This window comes from Gobio gobio (assembly GCF_949357685.1).
Source record: "Gobio gobio genome assembly, chromosome: 23".
NCBI classification, from domain to species: Eukaryota; Metazoa; Chordata; class Actinopteri; order Cypriniformes; family Gobionidae; genus Gobio; species Gobio gobio.
Genome location: NC_137119.1, coordinates 39809713 through 39822861, shown reverse-complemented (window position 1 = coordinate 39822861; position 13149 = coordinate 39809713). Strand labels below are relative to the sequence as shown.

General features: G+C 37.7%; 1 protein-coding gene across 6 annotated transcripts in view; it reads left to right on the top strand.

The window, feature by feature from the left end:
* Positions 1–13149, top strand: part of LOC307119795 (myosin phosphatase Rho interacting protein) — an 80266-nt gene that overhangs the window by 48957 nt on the left and 18160 nt on the right. For 5 of the 6 annotated variants that reach the window (XM_079806334.1, XM_079806335.1, XM_079806330.1 and 2 more), the window contains 7 exons: positions 2531–2587; positions 2715–2783; positions 2854–2943; positions 9265–9374; positions 9793–9831; positions 12067–12808; positions 12958–13074. In XM_079806334.1, the coding sequence (XP_079662460.1) occupies positions 2531–2587; positions 2715–2783; positions 2854–2943; positions 9265–9374; positions 9793–9831; positions 12067–12808; positions 12958–13074 (1224 nt within the window). The remainder of the gene's footprint in view (positions 1–2530; positions 2588–2714; positions 2784–2853; positions 2944–9264; positions 9375–9792; positions 9832–12066; positions 12809–12957; positions 13075–13149) is intronic. The other variant, XM_079806333.1, reaches the window with a different exon arrangement.

Here is a 13149-nt window from a genome sequence, read left to right as displayed (position 1 = left end):
TTCAGCTGTGTGCGACAAATGCGCGTGCAGTGTTCAACCGGCGTAAGTGTTTCAAAAGGGACCTTCAAAGACTGATGTGCATGATCAAAGACTTAACTGCTATCTGACCTCTCAACTTTCCTTTTCTGTGTCGCTCATTAAGATGCAAAAGACTATAGCCAAGTTTCCATCCATTCCTTTTTACACTGCTATCGACAAAGAGAATATACGTAAAAAAATTAAGTTTGTGAGATATACTGTCTTCAGCCGGTTTCCATCCAATTGGCATTTTACCTATAAAATGGTGTGCGTACTGACGTCATCCCTAAAAAAAAACACACGTGGCCGAGAACGCATGTATTCAAATCATTCAAACCAAAAAAGTTATTTGTTCTGGTTTTCAGTAACATCAAATCGATCAAAAACATCAACATTTTTATTTGTGTAGGCCTATATTTAACTTTTTTAAATGGTCTATAGAGCTGCCGTCTTAGCAATTCAACGCTTTTTGAATTCAACCCCTTATTTTTTATAATTAGGGTTGAGATAAAATTATACTACATATTAATAAATGGTATTTATAAAATTATTTTATGAACAAGTGTCATGTTTGTGATTTTTCATTTGTGAAGTAGCCAGATCCTGCTCATGAAATCGTGGTTTTATGGCTTTCATTTTATTTATTCAAACGTAACACATTGTTTATTTTACTTTTCTTTTTGTCAGTTTTGGAAACTCCAACAGCCTTCCTTCGTTTGACAGACGCCACATTTTTAGTTTTGACAAGCCACCAAGATTTTCAAGGTTATATTTTCATATGCTATATTTTCCTCATCCATTTTGTAACAAAACATTATTGTATATTAAATTCTATACTTAAAACTATTTTTATTAACAAGTGTCATGGTTTTTCATGATAAAGACTATTTAGATCAATACTTGATCAAGCAATATTCAGAAACGGGTGCTAACTAGCTGTTACTTTTCTGAATAACTTTTATTAGATTGTAGAAAACAGACAAAATTACAAAAATAAGTATGAATTATGTTTGACAGGCAACACGTCTTAATAATTCAATCATTCAATATGCAATATAATATGTAGATGTAATGCGCCTTTGAACTACAGAGAAACGCTTCTTTCGGGAGCAACACCATGAACGAAGATGCTGTATATGGACATTTATTTGCGTTAAACCCCTATTTCCGACAAAAAGTGTTTCCAAACTAGTTTTTCGCCACCTTTTGAAGTATCAACAAAGTTAAATGGAAAAAAATTGTGTTGATATTCACAAAAAAATCGCAAAAAAATCCTTGGATGGAAACCTGGCTTATGGCTGTTTGATTCTCACAATAGTTAACTTTTACTCTGTTGGTTAGAATGATCTTGCATTGCATGCAAAAGCGAATATGAGCCGTATAAACTAAAGTGTGCACTTATATAATGAATTGCTCTTAAGAACACGGCATGTTTGTTTCTAAGGGGCTTCAAGGCTCTGAGAGTGTCTGTGTGTTTCAGCTGTTAGACTGCGTTCATGCAAACCCAACCCAGAACCGCTTCACCACCCGCGATTATAAATAGCATTCACTCCGAGAGTTAGGACCAGAGACACCGACACATGCCCAAACACACACACACACATGCACACATGAGAACACAGATTCATGTTCATACACACAGAAAGACGGCATGTGAGTCAGAAGCGTGTGAAGAACAGGTCACAGATGAAACTTAACAAGACTAAGGTACTGTGAACGGTGAACTAGCAAACGTCCGGTGGGTGTGATCTCGACTGGACCAGATCTGCTCTGGACTGCAGCATTAGATACTGTTTGTATTATTATTGGTTGTGTAATTTTAGGTTGTAGATTAGTTTGTTTATGGCTTTGTGTGGTGCCACTGCCTGTTCAAATCTCATAGTGTATTTCTTCCGCACACTTCTGACTTATGACTGTGTTTGGTGGTGGTTTTATGATGCAGAAGTCTTTTTTTTTAAACTTTCAATGCAGTCTCTTCTATTAGCTTTGTTGTATTGAAATTAACACATTGATATTAACATATTTAATTATTGTTTGTTTCTGAAGTCCTAACTGTTAATGTCTTATTCTAAAGAGTTTACATGTTTGCTGATTGCATGTAAAGTACTTTAAAACAATCACTGTGAACAAATATAGCAAGCGATATTATTGAGCACAGCATAGACAATACACTTTTCAGATAGCCTGGGTTGCAAAAATATATTTGCATTTCACTTTATCTATAAGCATATAAATTGTATTTTTATTAAGTTGTGTTAATTTTCTCTTCAGGTGAGATAAACTGTATTTAAAGTGGGGGGAGTATTTAAAATCAGAAAAAGGAAGTCATTGGGATTCATTCATGAAACACAGGTTCATGTAAATCATTTATAAATCCATTCTGAATGAATTTTAGTTTGGGGTCAGTTTGTGGTCATGAAAACTTGATTCATGTTTATTAACAATTGGTTGTTCCCTGTTAATGTTGGAAGTTTATTAATTCAATTTTTTGTTCTCATGTCTTTTTTTTCAGCCGGACCTGCTGAACTTTAAGAAAGGATGGATGACCAAACTGTACGAAGATGGATTGGTGAGTCTAAAATGAGTCTTAAACAGCTTATCACCTTTCAGGAATGAATGCTTTAGTTATGTCTGAACGTTTAAGCTGGAGATTATTCAAAAGGTTTGTTCTGCATCTGTCTCTCTTGGTGTCTCAGTGGAAGAAACACTGGTTTGTTCTGACCGACCAGAGCCTGAGGTTCTACCGTGACTCCATCGCCGAGGAGGTGAGTGTCAAACATCAGCGATTAAAACGGCTCTGTTAACTAACTTAACAATGTCCCTCATGTTCCTCAGGCTGCTGATCTGGACGGAGAGATCGATCTGTCCACATGTTTCGATGTGACTGAATTCCCAGTTCAGAGGAACTATGGCTTCCAAATTCTCGTGAGTGATGTTATTTTCTTGTTTTGGTTGTATTTTACCCCTATAAAGACTGTGGTGTTGTAGGGCTGGGCAGTATGACTATATACTCTCTTAATACTCAATTCACACCGCACAGACAAACGCCAACAAACACGTCTGTTGGATCAATGTGATACCCCTTCTGTGTTTGTTGGTGTTGGTGGGGTTTGTTTTCTCCCGACTGAACAAGTCCCATGCAAAGACTACTGTGTGTAGGTGCTGGGTGTGCTTAGTAAATTCACCCTTCGCAGCGAGTTTGATTGACAGGCGATCTGACCAATCATACTCTGCTGTGTTGTCCGACGAAGCAGTTAGGAGAGTTAGTAGCTTAACGTCGGTGGACTTGAACTTGAAAAACGGTGTGTACTGTCTTTCCGCTGTTGAAACAACATTTCTTCTGGTGTTCATTCATGTTTATTTGATGCTATCAATTAACTAGAATGAAGAGATGATCGTTAACTGAGGCACTACAGCAGTCATGACACATTAAAGAGCCACAAGACGGTATTTATTGTGTACATTTCTTTATAAAATGACAACATTTGAAAGTTGAGACAGTTTCATATCAAAAGTAACCTGCTCTGTCCTGTCTGTCAGCGTCCTCTTTGCTCCGCGATGTTTCCCTGCGTGAGAACATGATGTGTGGTGTGAGAGCGCCATGGCTTGTCGGACATAGCAACAGTTACTAAAGGGGACGGGGCTTTGCGAACGGTCAATTATCCTTGTAGTGAAAATGTCAGGTTTCTGGACATATCAGAAGACAATTCTAGAGAAAGAACAAGAAGATATTCACGAGAGATTCACGCGTCTAGTAAGTTATGTGCTATAGAGTGAAATAAATCCTCTTGCGAGTGGAGAGATTTGTTTGCCTGGTCCTACCAGACTCTCGAACATTTCATATTTGTACAGAGAGTCTGGCCACTCTCCATTGACAAGCGTTAACTTCCTTAAAGGTGGGAACTTGTTTAAAACTACTGGATCTGCCAGAGGTGGACACAGTACACAACTCCATTACTCGAGTGAAAGTAGAAGTACTACTGGTCAAATATTACTCCGTTACAAAAAAAGTTGTAAAAAACGATTTTTACTTAAGTAAAAGTACAGAAGTACTTGTTTATAAAAGTACTTAAGTATCAGAAGTAAATTTCCTTTTTTTATGTCAATGCATTATTTTATTATTGTTGCATTGTTGTATGAATGCACGCTATAGCCGTCATGGTGGTTTAAGCCAGTCAGTGATGCTCCATCCGACATGCTTGCATAAGACCACCTTGAACTAATTTAAATACTTGTATAAAAGTTACAAAGCTTTTTACAAAGCTGCTGTCACTTTAAGGCAGAATGCACAAATCCTATACACTGATACACATCCGATATTCCCCCAACTGTTTACGTTCACTTAAGACATAATCAACTTTGTTTACGTGAGTACTTTCCAAAATGAAAATTTTGACATTTTGTGTGTATCAGGCTGTTTAAGTGTGGAAAAAAACGCGAAAGAAAGTTCTATTCAGTACTCGTGCTCTGGCATCTGAGAGGCACAAAAACCAGACTGAACTGAGCTCTTTCATCATGCTTTTTCAGATTCATCCATACGTCTATGCTTCTCTTTCTCCCAGATCATTTACATTTTTGAACATTTTATGAGACATTCATCAAGTGTATGTCAACGAAACTGATCTTTAATCTTTTCAGAAAACTGAAACTTACTTTCTAATATGGCCATGGGTGCACACACTAGCCAAGGAGCCTTCTTCCTCCATTTTGCTATAAACTGATCAGTGTTTAAAAAAGTTGGGAAACTTCATATGACCCTACAAAAGTGTTAACTTATAGGCTGTCGAGAGAAAAAAAAAAGAAAAAATGTATCCACTGACTTGCAAAGCTGCTACAGAAACGACTTTCGACTTCGAGGAACTTGATAGAAATGTAGTGGAGTAAAAAGTACGATATTTGTCTTTCAAATGTAGTGAAGTTAAAGTAAAAGTTTCCCTAAAAAATAATACTTCAGTAAAGTACAGATACTCAAAAAGTGTACTTAAGTACAGTACTCAAGTAAATGTACTTAGGTACTGTCCACCTCTGGCCATAACCAATCGCTAACGTCTGGTCATGACGTATGTCATCTCAAACTAGCGCACGACATCAACGTCATCGTTCTCAGCCACTCCCTCTGTTCGCTGATTGGACCTGTTAAAATTTGACTGGAGAACCCAGAGAATATACCGCAAGGAATAGTACTGAAGGAAAATGAAAATTGAGCAGAAGTACGTAGGAGGGCAGAGCGAGGCTAGAGATTCGTTACATGGATGTACTCTCACATTACAATAATGCGCTCTCAACATTACAAACGGCCTCAAATTAACTATAAAACGAGAAGAAAGTCGTGTCTGAAAGTTGCAATCTTTTATTTTATGGGTTTAAATGAATGGAGATTATCTTGTGATTTTCTGTGGGTGCTCGAGTTTGGCAGTGTCTGTTGGGGCAGTGTGAACGTGACGTTCATTTTTCATAAAATTCTACATCCCGATGGCCAACTTGTTTGTTTGCGTTTGTCTGCGCAGTGTCAATTGCCCTTTAAAAATAAAGTTTCCAAAAGTGATGTATGTATTCTTAGTATGAAGAACCTTCTATCTGAAGAATCTTTTTCCTCTATAAACCTTTTGTATGCAATGGAAAGGTTCCATGGACTGGAGTACTTGCATCCCAGGAATACATTTCATTTTCATCTTAGAAATATTGCCAGATTACATCCAAAGCTTTCATTTTCTGTTGCTGATTAACACTTTTGTGTTTACACGTATTGATTATTGTAATGCCTTGTTGGCTGGGGTGTCAAAAGCTACCCTAAACAAATTGCAGGTAGTTCAAAATTCGGCTGCTAGAATCTACTAGGATAAGAGATCATATTACTCCTATTTTGAAGTCTTTGCATCGGCTCCCGGTTAAGTTTAGGGTTGATTTAAAAATTTTGAAGCTTACGTACAAGGCTTTACATGGGTTGGTACCTCAATATTTGTCTGAGCTGAACCTATACTCCTACGCGTAACCTTCGTTCATCTGAAACTGGTCTTTTAGTTGTTCTGAAAACTCGTCTAATGCCCGTTTCACACATACTCCGTGGTGCAGGAGCAGCACGTGCTGTTGTGCTTTCATATATGCTGCATTTGCAGCGCGCAACTGATCCGCGGTTGTATACCACAAACACAGCATTTATTCTTTTTTTTTTTTTTTAAATCCGAAAGTTGTTACTGAACATGGCTTGTCAGAATTGCAGTTCTCTTTGTTTACACTTTCATAGATGTCACGTTTTAACGTAGTACATTTAAACAACGTTTGGTAACTCTTTAGAATAATGGTCATTAGTTAACATTAGTTAACTACATTAGTTAACATGAACTAATAATGAACTACACTTATAAAGCATTTATTTATCTTTGTTAATGTTAATTTCAACATTTACTAATGCATTATTAAAATCTTGTTAACATTAGTTAATGCACTGTGAACTAACATGAACAAACCATGAACAGCTGGATTTATATTAACTAACGTTAACAAAGATGAACAAAAACAGTAACAAATGAACTGCTCATGGTTAGTTCATGTTAGTTAATACATTAACTAATGTTAACTAATGACCATTATTCTAAAGTGTTACCCAACGTTTTATTCAATTCATTACTTTATATTTATATAGCCTAGCACTTTAGATTTAGCTCACACAAGTGGGAAAACATTTAAACATCGGTTATAGCCTAAAATCACAAACATTTTAAATTAGAAACTTACAAATGGCTATACAAAAACAGCCGACTCTCGTCTTTTCTTTCGTTTTTAAACCCTTTTAAAAGCAGGTCATAAAGACCTTTTATTTTTGTTTTTTGAAAGCTGCAATCCATTAACATGTGTACGCACTGCAAACAGAGTATGTGTGAAACGGGCGTAAGACTAATGGGTGATGGGGCTTTTTCCTCATTAGCTCCAAAACTATGGAATTCCTAACCGATTGAGATAAGGCAAGCTAATCTCCCTGCATTTCTTAAATCTCCCCTTAAAACTTATTTTTTTAGGGTAGCTTTGAATTGAACATTTGTATCAATTTTATATCGTTTTATTTTTTAACGGTTTTGATTGCACATTCTTTTTCTCTTTTATTCATTTTACTCTAATGCTTATTGTTTATTTTTCTCTTTTATGTACTTTATTTGTTTCTGTAAAGATATACATTTAAAGACACCATAGAAAATAACGATTTATTATTATTATTATTATTATAAAAATTAAATAGAAAACATTTATTTTAAATGATAATATTTCACAATATTGCTGTTTTTAATGTGTTGCTGATCAAATAAATGCAGCCTTGGTGAGCATAAAACATAAAGTAATCTTAATTTTTCCAACCGTACCAAACGTTTATCCATGTACCAGAACTGCTCGATGATCTAACTCATATGTTTTTGTTGATGCCGTCCATCCCTGCGCTCTTGAGTTATTGATGCTAGACAAATATGTTACTAGGATTGCAGTGGCATGTCTTCACACCTAAATAAAGCCCTGGTGATGTTAGCTGTAACCCTAACGCTGTTCCTCACTAAGCATTGTTTCATCACTAATGTCACCTGATCTGTCAGCAGCTGTGACATCATCACTTCCCTCTAAAATAACACCCCACAGGTCCAATGCCACACATCAGACGTTTGTCTAACGCTCTTTTGCCTTCACTAAAGGGCAAATAGATTCTTTTTTATATCAAATATTTGGTTTTTAATATCAAAGTTGTCAGCATTTAAAATTTAAGCAACACTAATTCGATGCAATTCAATCTTAAGATGACAAAATAGCAAACAAGCAATTTCATCTGGTGGATGCAGAAAGTCAATGTTTGCTTTACACGATGCTGTGTTTTATTAATAAAGCTGCTGAGATGTACTTGATATTGTGTTGTTCGTCTAGGTGGCGAATAACTGTAGGTTCCCTGGCGCTGTTTTTAAAGTTATTTTAGAGATGTCAGATATAGCAGAAAGCGTTGGCCGTCTCTGTGTACAGACGAACAGCGGGGCGTCAGTGTCAAGAAATGAATAACAACTGTAAATATAACTTCAGCCTGCTATCTTTAAGCCTGGGATAGAGAATGCCACGGATAAACTAACGTAATACTAAACTCCCATCTGAATCTCCTCTCGCCGTCTGATCCGTCAAGTTTTCACTTGAGCTGTATATCGTGAACTTTTATTGCAGTATGTGATTGGACCATTTCCTGTGGTGTAATCTTGTTGCTGAGAGAAAGATGCCGGGCTGTGACATGCTTTCAGTCATTTCTTTTGTGCAAGGTTCCCACAGCCATGGCCAGTGTTGGGGAAAGTTACTTTGAAAAGTAATGCATTACAATATTGCGTTACTCCCTTAAAGCTACACTGTGTAACTTTTTTAGTATATTCTTAGCTAAAAACACGTAGTTCTTTCAAAAATATATGTGCTCATTAATGTATATTTACTTCTTTTTTAAGTAATAAAGCATTCTCGTAAGTTTATAATATGCTATTGAAAATACATACGGGTGAGGGGTTTGAATGCCGGTCGCCATGTTGCCCCTCCATCTTGAAAGTACATTAGCCAAAGAGGGACATACCCGTGAATTCAAGCTTCGCCTTTCGCGTTTTAACACTCGATGGCACCGTGTCGAATGTGGACGAGGTCGAACTGGAAGCCATGTTAATCTTGGACTAAATCGGCCACCGTAGGAGTTCAAACGAAATCGGAATTGAGAGGAACAGAAACTAAAATTCACTGGATGGTCATATAGCTTTTCACCACTAGATGGGGGAAAATATCACACAGTGTAGCTTTAAAAAGTAACTAATTGAGTTACTTAGTTACTTTTTAAGAAAAGTTATGTGTTATGTTACTTTTGCGTTACTTTTTCTCACCTGGGCTGGGCTTGTTTTTTTTTTTATAACAAAAAAGTTATATTTTTGTGTAAAGGTAAAGACCTCTTCATACCAATATTGAAATAATAAGCCTCAGGCGGAGGTAAAAAAAAAAAACAAATTCACGCATGAACAGTAGAGGGCGCTGCTCTGCTGTGCTGCTATTCTGGATAATGGTAGAATAGGACGCAGGAGAAATGTTTGGGCGAATGTTGTGGGCGGGGCTAAGTTTGGCTGGCATCCAGGCTAGTATATTCTTATAGTCAAATTGAACAGCAATATCAGAAGCGAACAGAAATTATCTCTTTTAGATCAGCTGTCTTGCGTCTGATCAATCGACTCATTATTCCTGTCCTTGTCTTCCTCTCAGAGTAAGGAAGGGGCGTTCACACTGTCTGCCATGACCTCTGGGATACGGAGAAACTGGATTCAAGCCATTCTGAAGAACATGCGGCCCACCGTCGCTCCTGATGTCACACGGTGAGCTTTCACATCATGTTTAGTTTGAAAAAGGAGAGAACATCAAATCAAACATTTACAAATTAGACTTCCCTCTGTAATTTAAATAGGAAAGAAATGTATATTCATCTATGCAATAAAGGTGAAGTGTGTCATTTCTGCACCTCTAGTGGCAACAGTTGTTTTTTCAGTCTATTCACCTGGGCCGTAAAGTAATGTTCGGCAGACATGCTCTGTTTGGTGCAGCTATGATGCAGAAACTTTACCTTTAAACATCCACACCCTTATATAAACAGTACATGCTTAGGCATTTGAGCACATTGACTCTTCTTAGGAAGGATGCCAACTTTTATTTATTTTTATTTTTTCTTCTGTTCCTAACTTACCTGTATAATTTACTTTCTTGTGTTTTTTTTCTGCTCCGTTCATCTGACCACAGGAAAAATGTGTCTCTGAAACTTTCAGTTCTTATGCCCAGGTTGGCATTTCCTGTTCTTCTTCTAACCTGTGTGTGTATTTGTGGCTGGTGTTGTGTCAGCTGAGTGTAGCGATGTGCTTTCATGATGTTCTGGCTTCTATCTGTTATGTCAGTAATTCCTGTTCCCTTTCTCCTGTGTTGTTTGCCTGTTCGCTCTGTTTATAATGGGGCTGTTGATTAAACATGTTTATTTAGTACAATTAATTTCATTTTTAATAGCGTGTTAAAAATCAGCCTCTCCTGCACAAACAGAATGGAGATAAATGAAATAGAAAACCCTTGAAAAATGTATGCTTAGTTATTTTGTATTGTGTGACATCACGGCTGTGTGTGTGCGTGTGTGTGTGTGCGGCCAGATTATTTATCCTCGTGGTGTTAGTATTTTGTTTGAACTTTTAGTTTGAGATTTTGAGTATTATATTTATATAATGCACTTAACACAATTTACCTCATTTGAAATTCCAGCTGTTTCACACCACATGCTAACCAGACGCAACATGATACGTGTGAAATCCTGTCTGACCGAAGGACATTTTGTCAGCTTCACACTAGACCTATATTAAACCTTTTCATTGTGGACAGGCCACTTAAAAAACAAGCAAACATATAAAGACACATTATAAAAAGCCTATTATTTCATGCCTAGTTAGGAAATGGTTTTGTTCTGTGTCATTTCTGAAGGCAATTAGAAATTATGTAGACATGCAACTGAACTTTCATGTATCAGTAAAGAATTGGTAACGACCTAAACTGCTAATTTAATTATAAATCTAACCCATATGGGACATTTTCCAAAGCTGTCATATGGAGAATTCAATGATCTGTTATCTTATTTTAGCAGAACAAGTTAAAAAATATCCACAAATGATAAAAGACTGTTGAGGCATTTTTTATATATATTTTTTTTTCTTAAAAGAATTAATTAAATGCATTAAATGTAATTTATTTATATATATATACATATATATATTTACAGGCATATTTAAACACATTCAGAATTTGAAGTTTCATCTATTCACAGTTTGGTAAACAGGATGGCAGGTAGTTAGTTTGGCCTGGACAGCACATTTTATGCTCACATCTTTTGTTGTGATGTTACACCACCTCATTCTTTGAAGGAGATGAAAAAATAGCATTGCATCAGTGCCCACTTTTAGAACGCGCCCTGCGGCGTGCAGCCGTTCACAGACACACATGAGTGTTTACTGATGTGCTTGAATGCCATGCAGTGACCAGATGGTTTTCCTCATCCTACTAACCATTAATCAAACCATCCTGTCTTCAGTGGTTTTGGTGTGTGTTTTTAGACAGCTGTAGCACATTTCTCTTTGTTAACACTGTGCATGTTTCACAACACATTTTCATATTGGTATAGTTACGTCCACAATTAAAGGGTTAGTTCACCCAAAAATGAAAATTCTGTCATTAATTACTAACCCTCATGTCGTTCGACACCCGTAACACAAATGAAGATATTTTAGTTGAAATCTGATGGCTCTGAAAGGCCTCCATTGGCACAATGGCACGGTTCACTCTCAAGACCCTTAAAAGGGACTAAAGATGTCGTTACAAAGTCCATCTCACTACAGTGGTTCTACAATAACTTTATGAACCTCATGAAGCTTCGAAGCGTTATGAATCAGGGAGTCGAATCATGATTCGGATCGCATGTCAAACCGCCAAACTGCTGAAATTTGGCGATCTAAACTGCTGATTCGACTCACTGATTCATAACGCTTCGAAGCTTCATGAGGCCGTTTTTTGAAATCGTCATCACTATATAAGTCGTTATTTAGGGGGTTTTTGCGCACAAAAACTATTCTCGCCGATTCATAAAGTTATTTTAGAACCACTGTAGTGAGATGGACTTTGTAACAACGTCTTTAGTACCTTTTATGGGTCTTGAGAGTGTAAAGTGCCATTGTGCCAATGGAGGCCTTTCAGAGCCATCAGATTTCAACTAAAATATCTTAATTTGTGTTCTGAAGATGAACGGAGGTCTTACGGGTGTCGAACGACATGAGGGTAAGTAATTAATGACAGAATTTTCATTTTTGGGTGAACTAACCCTTTAAGGAATAATTCTGTGTGTCTTTGGTAATCATTTAGATTGACTCACAATGCCATATGCAACAGTTCTTTGTGATAAAACAAATATTAAGAGAGTGGCCATTTTTATAATTTTAATAATTAAAAATACTCAGTGTATTGATTCAGTATCTTCTCTTATCACAGTTCCCTTCCAGAAGAGCGAACCAGATCAAATGGGGAGCAAACCTTCATCCAACCCCCTCCTAACTCTACGCAACTCTCGAACAGCTCTGTGGTTGAAGCTAAAAAGTCACATGAGGACATCACAGATTCTGCGCCGCCTCCCGAGCAAAAGAGTCGGGTCAACAAGCGAGAGGGACGCTCTAAAACCTTTGACTGGTCCGAGTTTCGCCCAGGACAAGAACACGAGAGCAGACAACCCTCAATGAAGAGGGCAGACACTTCAATCATTATCTCATCTTCTTCCTCCTCCACCTCCTCTGCAGCATCCTCTCCCATTTCTAGCACCTCCTCTCATCAGACCTCGTCCTCCATCACTACCACCAGCCATACTGACAAGTTGCCACAGAGAGATGAAGAAGAAGTGGTGCAGGAATGTGTGCACCACCATCAGAACGCACCAACAGCAAGTGCAGTCAATGCGATGACTGAGCTCTCGTCAAAGCTCCCCCATAAAGTGCCACAGGAACAGGGGAGAATGGATGTGGACCAACCTAGAGACACGCAGGAGGTTGATGGTCACCGAGCGGCCCCCAGAAACTCTGATGTCCAAGTGGAAATTGAGCAGAGGTGGCATCAGGTAGAAACAACGCCCCTCAGAGAGGAAAAGCAGATACCGATCGCTGGCAGCTCCCCTAACATCTCAAATGTACCTATTGGAGAAAGAGTCCCTCCACAAGAGATGACCAACATATTGGAAAAGGAGGTAAGAACCATCAGCATTTATTTCTTGCCTAATTTTCCATCATAAAATGATGAGTATGTGCATGTGACGACTACTTATCTTCTTCGGATTTTTCGGTTCTGAATATTTGTGTAATTTCCTCATTCAAATCTGATTGCTTTCCTCTGAAGTTGGGTCAGGCACAAAGGGAGCTAACCAGACTCCAGCAGCAGAACAGTGTCTTACAGGAGCAACTTCAGGATGCGCGTGGGAGAGAGCTGAATGCCCGGGAAGGATACGTACTACAGGTACCCAAACAGAACTGAGCCTAGCCAGAAAAGATACAGAAATCAAAATCTTCTGTAGTTTTTGTGGCTCTTTCA